The sequence below is a fragment of the Oreochromis aureus genome, linkage group 7 (genome assembly GCF_013358895.1).
Source record: "Oreochromis aureus strain Israel breed Guangdong linkage group 7, ZZ_aureus, whole genome shotgun sequence".
Lineage (NCBI taxonomy): Eukaryota > Metazoa > Chordata > Actinopteri > Cichliformes > Cichlidae > Oreochromis > Oreochromis aureus.
The window spans coordinates 53,220,363-53,234,150 of NC_052948.1; the positions used below are offsets into that span (position 1 = coordinate 53,220,363).

The 13,788-nt window shown below is 38.5% G+C and overlaps 1 protein-coding gene across 2 annotated transcripts in view; it reads right to left on the reverse strand.

The window, feature by feature from the left end:
• Positions 1 to 13,788, reverse strand: part of pde8b (phosphodiesterase 8B) — a 53,278-nt gene that overhangs the window by 8,276 nt on the left and 31,214 nt on the right. For both annotated transcript variants that reach the window (XM_039615020.1, XM_031734360.2), the window contains exons 11-21: positions 12,015 to 12,066; positions 10,891 to 10,968; positions 10,096 to 10,172; positions 9,344 to 9,508; positions 7,738 to 7,783; positions 6,821 to 6,950; positions 6,440 to 6,638; positions 5,515 to 5,732; positions 5,242 to 5,380; positions 4,481 to 4,648; positions 4,157 to 4,286 (exon numbers count right to left, since the gene is read on the reverse strand). In XM_039615020.1, the coding sequence (XP_039470954.1) occupies positions 4,157 to 4,286; positions 4,481 to 4,648; positions 5,242 to 5,380; positions 5,515 to 5,732; positions 6,440 to 6,638; positions 6,821 to 6,950; positions 7,738 to 7,783; positions 9,344 to 9,508; positions 10,096 to 10,172; positions 10,891 to 10,968; positions 12,015 to 12,066 (1,402 nt within the window). The remainder of the gene's footprint in view (positions 1 to 4,156; positions 4,287 to 4,480; positions 4,649 to 5,241; positions 5,381 to 5,514; positions 5,733 to 6,439; positions 6,639 to 6,820; positions 6,951 to 7,737; positions 7,784 to 9,343; positions 9,509 to 10,095; positions 10,173 to 10,890; positions 10,969 to 12,014; positions 12,067 to 13,788) is intronic.

Genomic DNA, 13,788 nt, shown 5'->3' on the forward strand with positions numbered 1-13,788 from the left:
GGTCACTGAATGGTCTCTTGGCCTGCGCAGCTGGGGCGTTAGCAATCGCTTTCACAGCTACTGCCAGCAACCATGCGCAACTGGTCTGGGAATATGTTTTTGTTTTTCCACATGACTGGCCTCTAGGCCCTATCCCTGTGTGACTGAAGCCTAAGACTGCAACTATAAAACTTACTGTTCCCGTTGACACTGTAGTTTATATTCATTTAACCTGACAGTGGTTTTAAAATATGTGGAACATATATGGTGCAATTCAGATGACAGGTGGCAAAAGATTAAAGGGACACCTGCAGATATAGCCTGGTTGGCCATATGTCTCATATCTATATAAGTAATTTTAATGTATCAAGTCTCAAAATATCAGTTACATTATTCAAAGAACCATGAATAATACCAGTAGAGAGAATGCAACAAACACATATGTAAATTATATTTTCAAAAAACAAAGTAACAAACACACACACACACACACACACACACACACACACACACACACACACACACACACACACACACACACACAGACACACAAAAACAGGAATTCAGCGATAAACACCTACATTTGCCACTGACTTCCTGTTATCATTCCACATGGGCTGTTAACATTTGTAGCAGGCTATGTGCAGTCAGTTTGTGTACAGTTGCTAATGCTACATAGACTCTACAATGGTTCTCCCACATTAAAGGTCAGCTGGGGCTCAAAGGTCTCTCTGCCTCTCTCTCTCTCACACACACCCACAGCCTGAGGCACCACAGCTTCGGCTTGTGTTGTTTACATCCTTGTTTCCGGCCTTGTTGACGACCCACACTGCATCTGTGGAACTAACAATGACCCCTGCCTTGTCCTGACAGTGACCCTGGTGAATTGAAAGAGGCTGCATGTGTTTTTTTGTGTTTATGTGCAAGTGAAGTTCTGCTCGGCTGCTTGTCCTTTCCCCAGTCGAGCGATCGTAGCCGACCCCTCCACCCTCATCCCTGCCACTATTTCCCTGACTTCCACTCCCCTGATACTCTTGTAATTTCTCCCCATCCCACTGGCGTTTGGAATCTTTCCGTGACATCAGAGCTGACAGTAAACAAGCTGCCTCTCGGGGAGACTATGCTAAGAGGGGAATTCAGTGGGAATGGGGAACTAGTACAGGCAGCATACTGTCCCGTTCCACTCATCATCACTTTCTCTCATTATCTCTTTCCTGTCATTTTCTCTCCTGCAATCTACAAAGAAAAATGCAGAAATCACTGACGGCAACAAAAGAGGCCAGGAGTCAAGATGGCACTGTCAGAGGTTTTGTTTTAGTTGGACTGAAATGCCTAATTGTTTCAATCATTGCATTTGAGTTATGGAACAAACTGGAAATGTGGGAAGTGATTCAGAGGTCTTAACCCAGACTGGTTTAGTGCTTGTCCCCAAAGAAAGGTTACACTGAGCAGACACAACATTGCAGTAAGTAACATTAATCATGTTACAATGCAATTTCCTGTTGGGACAGGGTAGGTCTTGGCATTCATATCCCCCTCTCCAAAATCAAGTGGGATAATGCGTCCCACCACATGCTCAAATACAGCTTGAGGAACATTAGAGCTGACCATAAGGGTGTAGTAGGAAGCAAGATTAATAGGTTAGTGAGCTTTGACGAGCTTAGAGGTAGAATCTTCTGCGTCATGAAAGTGGCTCCCTTTCTACCTGGCTAAATCACCATGGTAACATATGCTGAAGAGACAGCTGGAAGAGTCACATTTTCATTAACGCTTTTATTTTCAGCATATTTTCTCTGGTAGGTGAATAAGTTTTACATGTGCAAGCTGTTAAGCTCTACCTTACTAATGCAACAAATGAAGCCCAGCTGTAAAGTTAGAGGAGAGCAAACTGTTCAGTCCAACTGAAATGCGCATATATTCATTTGGTGATGCAGAAAATGCATGTTTACATGCTAAGACTCTTTATTTCAGCTACTGGAACACAGAATACAAAAACACCTCCTCAGTCAATAAAAAAATAAATAAAAACAACTTAATTTTGATTTCGCTTTAATCTGCTGACAAACTAAAGCAATTTTTCCATCCTTTATTAGACTATGGAACGGTAACCTTCAATGTTTAAACAGATCGTGTATAACGATTCAGAGCTGTAATGGGTAGCTGTCACATACAAATAAAACAGCAGCACAGAGAGTGCACTTAACATGAAAAGAATGAACTTGAATTAAAATGCTTATTTTACCCCTTGTAAACTGAAGATTAACAACTTTCTGCAGCATTAATCTCTTACTTAAATGCATTTTTTTTTTACATCCGTTTTGTTCTTATAGATTTTCTTAACACCATCTGATAACAAACTGGAGCAAACTGCACTCATAGTAATGATTTTGTGCAGCAGAAGAGTTATATGAAACCCCTTTATATGTGAATACGCTCAGATCCTGAAAACTAAAACCTGGCTTAACAGAGAAAGCAACCATTAATACATAAATCAGCAGCCTTTTGAAGATATTAATGGGGGAGCTTCTTTAAACTGAACTTTAAACTGAAATCAAAGCAAGGTTTATGGTTCAAACAGAAATCATCATCTAGGCTGATGAGCCAAGCCACTGCAGTCTTGCTGTTTTGGAAAAGGATAACTGCAGGACCCTGCACACTCACTGACTAACAATTTATGATTGATCTGTTGTTAGCATACCGTGAATAATTCTCCTTTTTCCAATCCAGAAAAATGAATTTTTCCTGTTTTAGAAATGTTTTCTTAAATGGCATGATAAACCTCTCTGTGCAGATCAAAGACTGTTTTGCTGAGACGGTCCTGAGCCACCAGTATTTCCTAATAATAACCATATTTAAGAAAATTTATATGTTTTATTTCAACATGACCTGACACTTGTGACTGACCGCACAAAGTTATTAGGAAAGTGTTTACTGAGATCGCAGCACAAGAGAGCAGAGGGCTGTTTTCCCATGGACCTCTATGTTACCGGAAGTTGTTTTGCAGAGGCGTCGCATCCTATTGGCCAGTGGTCCCCAACCCTTTTTGCACCACCGACCACGTTATGTCCGACTGTATTTTTACGGACTGGCCTTTAGGGTGTCGCGGATAAATACAACAAAATAAAACCAGTACTGCTACCAAAAAAAGGAAGATTTATTCATAACACGCGGGAAAAGACCCAGGGAAACCAAGTTAACGATAACGATAATGCTGTCAAGTTGACGCCTTTAAGGCTCAAAGTTTTGTATTGTTAATTGATTCATTCAAAGCACCTTGAGGCAACTGTTGTTGTGATTTATTGCAAATTATTAGGGGCTTGGCTGCTGTGCGAGTGAGAGGTGGTTGCTGTTTTGTCTTGTTTGGTATATAAATTTACAGTTTAGGATTTTCAGTCGCCAAATTTAGTGTTCCAGTTAATATCAAGTTGATTTATGGATGCAGCTTTCTATCCGAGCTAGCGAGATAGGGGAAGTATTAGCTGATAACTCTCTAGCTCTAATCTCAGTTTCACTCAAATCTGGCCTTTTCTGGCATCCCAAAAACAAACAAACAAAAGAAAAAAAAACCCTTTTAAATGGTGGTCTATGAACCAGTCAGTGACTGTCCAGCTTATATTACTAGTTTTTAACTTTGTCACAGTCTTTATTTTGCAATCTGAGCAAACCTCACCAGTTTCTGTTGATGACAGTGTTGTCGGGAATGCATTTTTGTTATCAATCTCGCATCTACAGAAAGTATTTAGAAACAAGTGAAACAAGACTGCTTGGACTAACAGAAGCAGGCTGGTAACTTTAGGACATTTACTAAAGATTGCAGTCACGTGTAGAATGTGAAACAATTTTCACTTCAAGAGAAAAGATGCAAAAGATCATTTGGGAAATGGTCTGAGTGAAAGCATCAGAGGAATCCTTAGCAAGCAAATGGCTTCTTATGGAACAACAGGTACTTTTGTTCTGTGAAAGTAAACATTTAAACTTGTTAAGCAGCAAGTCCCAATCTATGATTTATGATCCTGACCTTTTAGCTGCACAGTCAGACTTAATATGTGTGTAAATATATTCTAGGAACACTCCACTCTATTGAAATGGAAACAAAGAAGAAAATGACTAAGAACACTGCGTGGAAAACCACCCCTGAGAGAGAAACACAGAACACAGCTGAATTTTTTGCTCTTACCATCCCAGGCGTCAAACATATCAGTGATGAAGTAGTCTATGAAGGAAATCTGAGATTTGGGGACACTGCAGGTGTTCCTGTCGAAAACGGGCATCACCACTGGCAGCCCTTGTCTCTTCTCCTCATCTGTCTGCAGGGAAACACACGTAATTCAATAAACAGGGAGCTTAGACAGCAGGAGGCCATTTATCTAATAAAGTATGCAAAGTGATTAAGCAAAAACAAATAAAATTAAATGAACAGTTGACTATCTTCACAGTTATGATTCTGTTCTAAGCTTTAAACCCGCTATTAAACTAAGCTGTTTTACTGCTGCTCCCACACCTGTGCAAAGTACTCCTCAGAGATCCGTCCAGCCCACTCGATGCAGAGCTCGAGTGGTCTGCAGGGGTTTGCCACATCTGCACACTTGATCAGCATCCTCTTTATCAGCAGACGGTTCTCTGGAGAGTTTCTGATGTTGGCCTGACCCTCACAGTCACTGTTCATGCTCTGTGGGAAAGACACAGCAGATATAAGCATCTGGAACATACAGAAAAATGAAGGACATAAGACACACAAACACATATACTGAGACACATTGTCTCATCACATATCTGTTTTGTAACTCTGATTTCTAATAACTGCCTGGAAAGTTTCCTGGAAAGAGCTAATTTGACACCATTCGCATCATTTGCAAAAAAAAAGAAAAAAAAATCCTTCGACAGACTAAGCAAACTACTGCTGAGCAGTTAATCAAATTTTAATCTCAGTCACAGTTTTCCCCTCCAGTATTCACTGCATGAGGTTTTGAGAGTTTTTGCAGCAAAAGGATGATAAAAATGAAAACTAATCAAATTTAAAATTGATATTTCATTTCTTGTCCTTCAATAAACACTCCAGTTTCAAAGATTAGAACCTTCTGGCTACAATGATTTCATATTTCAGGCTTTATGGGGTTAACACAGATATAATAGTCAAGATAAAACAATTAATGTGAAATAATTCTGTCTTTTAAAAAGTTTATTACATTCAGTATTTTTCCAAAATTTATACACCTTATTATTTGCTCTTACTGAGTGCCTCTGAAGCTATCTGACACTTACACTCGTGCTGGTCTCCTCTATGGCAGCCATTGGCTTGTTGATACTGTTCACAAATTTGCTGACGTGCTCAAAGTGTCTGGTCATCTCTGTGGCCAGCACCATGTCTATGATGGCCTGTCGCAGCGTTCGGAACTGAGTCCTGTATGCAAAGGGTAAAATAAGATCAGCATCTATTCACACGCTGCATCGTTGCTGCATGCTAATGTTTATCAGCTGTGATTAAGAAGAAAACAAAAAGAAAAAAAAAACAACAGGTGTGCTGCTTCTACTGACCTGTCGATGTTCTTGAAAATGTTGCTCTTGCTGTCACGGACAGTGAGCTGGAAGGCGAGGGCTGCGTGGTGGCTCTCCAGAACGGCTGTGTCATTGTAGAGTATGGCCAGTTCACTACCTGCGTTACACAAGAAGGAGTTGGTCCTGCCTGGGTGGTCCACATCGTGGACTGCTGCTGCTATCAGTGCTGCCACCTCATCCAGCTGGTCCAGACTGCTCTGAAGAAAACAGTGGAAACAAAAGGCCACATCAGTACTGGACTGCTCTGCATATATGGATGCGAGACAGAACTTGCTGGAATAGGTCCTGGCATCTCTGTTTAGATTGCTCCCCTCGTGTTCCAAAACCAGCAGCAGAAAATGATGGATGGACGGATTTAATTTAATCTATATAATGAATACTATATCTGTATTGCATGATGCTATATGAGGCTTTTTTTCAGTTGCAATTGCAAATAAAATAAAAAAGTGAATTTAAATCCATCCATCCATCCACCATCATTTTCTGCTGCTTATCTGGTTTTGGAACACACGAGGTGCCGTGAACAGAGATGCCCAGTCCTATTCAAGTTCATCTGTATGCGTATCCCAGCTTTTTTGGAATTGGGATTGTACAATGAATCTTTCTTTGTGTCGTATTCATATTTTTTGCTTGTGTTCCTTTTAATAAATGGTGGTATGCAGGCATATCTAGAGTTTTTTTTAATAATATGCACCAGCAAACAACATCCTCTATCAACAGTATCATTACATTTTCTTGTTATTAGCATAACATGTTTTTTTGGGTGTATTTTTGGTATATTTTCCTTAATAAACCTAAATATACAAGTCTTTAAATGTGTAAATATTATTTAGTATCTCCTGTTTTAGATAGATCTTTTCTCATGTGCCGGTCACCCAGTTTATATGTGTGCTTTTCTTCTAACCTTGACTCTCTCTTTGCGTAGGAAGTAGGCTGTAGCGTGCAGCACATCTGCAGCGTGTGTGGAGTTGTGGTAGGAGTTAGAGGAGTGGTAGCTGGCCTCAATGAGCTGCAGCCAGGAGCGCAGTGTAGCCTCCGAGCAGTTTAAGAACTCACACACTCCAAAACTTGTGCAAATCTTCAGGCCTAGGTACGTCAGCGGTCTGCAGGGGATCACACAAAGGACTGGATGAATATGCGTGGAACAGGTTAAAGTAAGAAAAATGCAGCAAAACAGATCACTACTGGATAACGAAATGAATTGAAGCCAATAAGCATATGTAGCTTTTTCAAATCCAAGGAATTTGATATTGTTTGGACTCTCTGGATTATATCATCTTTGTACCTTTTGTGTGTAGCTGCCTCCAGCTCCAGGATGTTGAACTCCCAGCACTCCTCATCATTCAGCATCTCAGCGATGTTTGGAGGAACATCATTCAAAGTGACTGGGATAGCCAGCTGGCTCTGACTCATGTCTAATAGACAGACAGAATCACAGGAACACACACAGACACACACACACATAAAAATGTGACCATAAAAAGACCAAAGAACTATTGTACCAGTGTTGGCTCTGTAATATTTATAACAATGGCTACAGGTAATTGTTTTGAAAATGTAAAGACTGTGGCAGCAAGATAGTGTGCAATAAAATTATTTAGAGAAGCGAAGGAGCACCGGTGGTGTTGCAGTTACACTTACAAAGACACAGCTTTCAAATGATGACAAAACATTCTCATCATAATGACAAATTAGACCATTTCTCAGAAAATTGACTCTTGCTTTGGGTCATCTCTCAGTTAAGTGCTCTTGTGACTGTAGTCATTATATGGGGTTATGTAATAAACTGAGATGGAAAAATACACACTGTACAATGTTACAAGAACATTGCGACTCTTTCATCCTGCCAACAACAACTTCAAACTTAATATTTATTCAAGGGATTCCATCAAGACAACAGACCACATTCAACACCCAAAAGGCAACACCCAAACATATCTCTAGTCCCACATGTTTTTAACCTAATGCTTCATTAACAGCTAGCTACTATGAAGTTATTGTCCCAGTGTTGCCAATATATATATACATATATTTAAATATTTATATATTGCACAGGATTATTGTGCAATATATATTGATTTTTCACCCCCTTGTTGTGGATATTCACTCATGAAAACACACCAGTGTGCAATAGTACCCGCTGTATTCCTCTCTGTTTCTTTTTCTTTGTTGCCATTGACATTACAGTGCATTAAAACTTACTTTTGCAGAAAACATATTCATTCCCAGAGAGTCTGCGCAGCCCATCCTGGAGGGGGAAAAATGAAGAAAATGATTTTTTGAAAATGATTTTGTTTCTTGAGACAAACAGTGAGCCTATTATTCTTAACATCTGACTATTCCATTAGAACCCCAAAGCAAATAATGTGGTAGCCTTGCTCAATATTTCAACTTGCACACACAGTGCAACAAACTGGAGTGAAAGATGCATTTATTGGGGAGAGTTGGTGGATTGACTAAGCATCAAAATAAACCCAACATGGAAGACTAGAAAACTGCTATTCTTTAACTGACCACTCGAGTCTGCTTCCAGAAGTGAGCCACTCCCCATAGAGATGGTGAAACAAGTAAAATTTCCAAGAAGAGAAAGCTTTTTAAAACTTTATTTTGCAGAGTTTCTTTTTTAGTTGTGCCTCTGTACACCATTAAAAGTGTGTTTCAATTAATGTAATTCAGTGCAGAGCTTTAACCAATGGAGTTTAAAAGTACTGCATTAACTGTTTAGCAATTACAGGTATTTTTATACACAGTGCCCAATCATCAGAAAGTCACTTTCTGAAGCTGATTTTGAGTGTTGAACTTGCATTTGGTGTCTTTGCACTGGAACTCTCAACGATAAGGTCCACAGAGATATTGATGCAAGTGAAGGAGGCCATAATTAAACAGTGGAACTAAAATAAACCCATCAGAGAGATAGTAAGAATTTTTGATGTGGCCAAATCAACAATCTGGTACATTTTTTTAAAGAATGAATGCACAGCAACACTAAAAGACAACTAAAGGGGATAATTAAAGAATTATTTTCTTGGTTAAGGCAAACCTCTTGACAAGAAGACTCTTGAGGAGTAGGTACATCATTCTCAAAGCGCTCTTTATAAAGCGATTTGAGTGCTCAGTGAGAGTAGAAAAGCGCTATATGAGAACCAGTCCATTTACCATTTACCATCAAAGTCTTTAATCAAGAGACACCTTCATAAACAGAGATACAGGGTTTACAAGAAGGTGCAAAGCACTGGTTGCATTCAAGAACAAGAAGGCCAAATAAGACTTTGTCAGAAAGAGCCTGTTTTGAAAAAACTTCTTTGGAGAGATGAATACAAGATGAGCCTGAACCAGAACAATAGGAAGAGAAAAGTAGAGCTGGTATCTCCTTTACCATCACATTGTCACTGAATTGATGTACTTTTGGTAGTTACTAGAAAACACAACAGATCTATACTGCGGAGAAAAAACATACATTAAACATTTTGACTGATAGACTGCATCAGCGGTCTATAATATTGCTGCTGGAACCTAAAACTTGCTTTCAGAACAGAAATGCATGCGTGCAGTGACTCACCTCATAGTTGGGATTATTCAACAAATTCAAATTAAATAAAAACTGTTGGCAGTACAAAAACACAAACGTGATTGCTGAAGGCAAACATTTCTCGGCTGAATGAAAATGCCTTTTTATATTTTATACGCATGAGGTAACAGTTTTACACTGTGATTAAAAACAGCCTGTTTCTTATGTCTCCTTATAAAGTGTCTCAGGCATTTCAACTTACGAACCAATATTTAAGTATGTATACTAACTAATTCTTACACTCATAAGCCCGCCAACCAGGTCGCTTGTGTGTGGGTCATCTTCTTTGGAGGCAAGCTGAGGGGAGTAGAGCTCAGTGGTCCTCAGGATCTCCAACACACGGTCCAGAGCTTCGGCTACCGTTACTGGACTACTCTCCTGAGCCGCATTGATGATGTTTATTACCTGGGAATGAGGAAAAAGAGTAGCCAGTTAGCAGTTAGCACTTCATGTCATTACTGTGAAAGGTGGTCCCTCAAGCTACTGAATCCTTAATATGTTAGATATTATGAATATGTCTAAACACATCGACTTTGTTCCTGAGTTACTTGGACAACAGCTACAACAGTGAAAAACATTATGAAGTCACAATAAAGCTGACTTTGGAAACAAAATGCCACGATTTCCTCTTTTATGATCTGATAAATGTTTCATTTTATTTGAGTACAACGCTGTCATCAAAAGAGTATGAAATTTAAAGGGTTATAACCAAGAAAAAAAAGTGCTTTCTGAGTTTCAGTGACCTTTAACAGGTTAATTTTTCTAAGTTCTTTGTTGAGTCATTGTGGCTTCTTATAATGAAAAAAAAAAAAAAAAGACCAGATGGATGAACGTACACGATGAGTTCTGAGTTGTGGACATGTCTCTGGCATCGAGGGATAAAAACACACTGCAAGTTGTGACTTCTGGTCGTTTTTACATAGCATTTGCTATGGTACATTTAAGGTTTATTTTACTGTAAATGATTAACTCCACTGCTTAAAGCAGCATACCTTTGTTATTGGAGCCTCGATGGTCATAGAATGAATCCTGGCCACAGAAGAGTATCTTCGATTTTGTAAACTGGGAGCTGCAATGTAGAAAACATTATGGTAATGGTATTGTGATCACTATATTATGGCTTGTGGATTATCATCTATACTAATGCTCAGTAATAATAACAAGTTTTTGGCATTCATCAAAATGCTCGTGAATGAAAGAGATAAAAAAGAGCAAGAGAAAATATTTTGAGGGTGAGCGGAGGAGAAGCAGCATGCAGCTGAGATAACTTAAAATAGCAGCTGCGTCAAAGTGAGTTGAAGAGGGAGGTATGCATGTCATCAGCCCTCAACATCTCTCTGTACGATCTCTTTAGTTCAAGTACCTACCATAACACAGTCTGACTCACTCTCTCATTTGCTATCTCCAATCATTCCTTCATTCTTTCTTTCTTTACCCACTCCTATTTTGTGTTTTCTCCTTTGCTTTATTCACTTTTTAAAATTTTTTTTATTTTCAATCTCCTATGGTTGTTTTACGTTCAAACATCTTCTTCAGATGTTTAGCTGTAGACCATGGGTCCTGATACATTGTGTTGTTTAGTTAGCGCTCCACACTTGCTGTACAGCAGGTTTGGGGCCTGTTTTGTTTATCTTCCCCTCATTATAATCTTAACTATTACCAGCTTTAGCCAAGCCAATTGAAAAGATGTTTAGATGTCTGCTTGTGCTTTTAGAGTGGCGCAAACTAGAGCTGTACCAATTTAAACAGAGGCTCAAAAACATAAAAAGGATTTTAAATATCCTTACCGTCACTACTACGGGAGCTCACCGATCGGTCGTCCATGGAATCTTTTCTTCTGTCTCTGTGTCGTAGAGAATAGCACTCTGCAGATGGAAGTAATGCATGTAATACTATCAAGTAATTTCATCTTTGAGAATAGTAACAAACGTGGACTTGTTTACTTTGGTGACGCCCTTACAATATCCACTGATGGATAGGACAGCGGAATTTAACAAAGTAGATTTACTCAAGGACTTAGCTCGAGTACAGTTTTAATGTATTTGTAGCTTGTTTAAATTTTACTGTTATTCAGCGTTCTGCTTCAACTCCATTGCATTTACAGTGTTTTACTTTATACTCCACCCATTTATTTTAAAGCTAAAGCTACTTAACAGTTTGCAGTCATAAATACTGGAAATAAGGTTACCCAGCAGTATATAAATACTTCAAATCATCTCCATGTGCAACATTAAAATGACATACACATTAATGAACCAAAAGTTATTAAACCAACAGTGTCATTTATATATTCTGCTTAGATAATACTTTTGCTTTAGCTACTTGATTTAATTAAATTTAATACACTTAACAGCCACTTTACTAGATACACTTTACTAGTACTGGGTTGGATCCCCTTTTTCCTTCAGAACTGCTTTAACTCTTTGTGACAAAGATTCGACAAGGTGCAGAAAACAGTCCTCACAAATTCTGCTCCACATGCATTTGCTTTATGTTTGTTGGCTACACATCCATGATGTAAAACGGTTGGTTATAGAATACCTTTGGGATGCAGTGAAATGGGAGTTCTCTATCATATCGAGACTATCTCTCCACTCAGAATATGTGACAGTCTCTCACTCAGAGAACCAAGGTTACAATGCCTGATGCATTTGAGTACAGTGAACTCACTGTCACATTTAAGAAACCAGTTTGAGATGATCCATCCTATTTTCTCATTGTCAGACCATTGTCGATCAACCCTGTTTTAGCACTCTGTAATTTACCTTCTCCAAATGGAGCCTATCCTAAATCATTCTAATACATTCTACATTTATCTATTAGTTCTACTTGCGAGAACCATAAAATACACCTCTGCAATTAAGAGATAAAGGAACTGTAAAAGAAAAAAAAAAACATTGTTGTAAGATACCTGAGTGAGAATGTTCCCCGCTGTATCTCTCCTCCTTGTTGAACTTGTGGAGCTGGTAGACAGAGAACATGAGACTATTAAAACCTAGATTTTAATCGGATATGCATTTACTGTGATGGATATAATCAGACGCATTTGGGGCTAAAGCAAAATGCTGGATTTATTTTAACGTTCTTTATACTTTTAAGAATTTGTTCCAATCTTATTTCAACTGTCTGTATCATTTTTAAGATATAGCAGTCTATCAAAATTCTTGATTTAGGCAAAAGAACTGCAAGGAATATACAGGTTTGTATTACTATAACAGAGCATTGTGAATACAACTTATGTATGACTGGAGAATTCAGTTATGAATACAGTATTAAAGTCGTTGAGTAAAGTAGATAGCCTACAAAGTGATCCAGTGTGTTACCAACGTATTTGATCAGAATGGATTTATGTAATATGTAAAAACGGCATATCATAAAATGTATGTCTGCAGGATAAGATCTTAATAAATATAAAACCACCCTGTCTCTCTGTCAGTGACATAGCACTTCTTAATTCAAAGATTAAAAACTAGTAACTACTTAGCATGTTAGCACACACTATAGGCTCAAGCACAGTGACACTAGCAGTATGCTAATTGCGTTTGATTCTTTATTTAGTGATATTTATGCAGTTCTTCTGAGTCAAGCTACCGGTAACATACATTTCAATGCACTAAATCAAAGATTCATTTATTTTTTTAAAAAAAGGTTAAGAAATGTGTGTTTGGTGGATTATTTCTTTCTTGTAACAATGCTTCTTGGGAATACATTTTATTTCCATTGGAAAACCGGTTTATTTCCTCTTAAATGGACACACTTGTAAGTAAAATACATCTGTGGGTTGAGCAACAGAGTTGATTACGTGGGTTGTGCCCATTAAGAACTTGCAAAATGTCCTCTGCCAATGCCAAACAGCTTATTCTGTTATTTTCTTTTTGTGCTAAGACCACATACGGGAGTTGCCTGGCCATGCCCTGAAGCTCTTGGTACACAGTTTTCATGCTGATGTTAAAGGAGTCTGAAGACTACACACCGAAGGAAACTTTTTTTGCGCTGTGCACTTCTTTGCACTCAGCAACTTTACATGGTCTGCTACTTTGTGGTTTTACAGGGACAGCAGTTAGGGCTTGCTGTCAGCTTGCTGTCAGTGGCTCAGATGCTGTGGTTCCCAAATGTTTCCACTTTGCAATAATGTCTCTTAAGGTTGATTATGGAATATCTAGGAAGGAAGGAATTTCATGAACTGACCTAGTACCATTGTCACATTCTATTACAGTAACTACAACACATGATTCAGTGAACTCTTTAGAATGACCCATTCTTTCACAAATGTTTGGAAAGGCAGAACTCATGGCTATGAGCTTTTGTGTATTTTAAACTTGTTTCCTGTGTCTGTCTCTCTCTATAAATATGTGTGTTTGCATGCATACATTTAATACAGCATATTTATACAGGTAACAATTTGCACGGTACATCCTGTTAGTCACACTCAGGTTCTTCGGATGGGTAGAGCCTCTAATCAGGTTAAGAAGATTTTCCTTACCCAGTGACTCACTGCACCTATGCAACTTGCTGACAGCGCAACCTGCATGTTTATGTAATCATTTATGCATGTATACAAACACTGTTTATAACTGTAAATCATTTTTACATATTTAGGAAAGTGTAATTTCGCTATGGAGCAATGAAAGCTATCCCTTGAACACTTCAGCTACATGTCATTTTTAAAATCCATTTCAATCTCA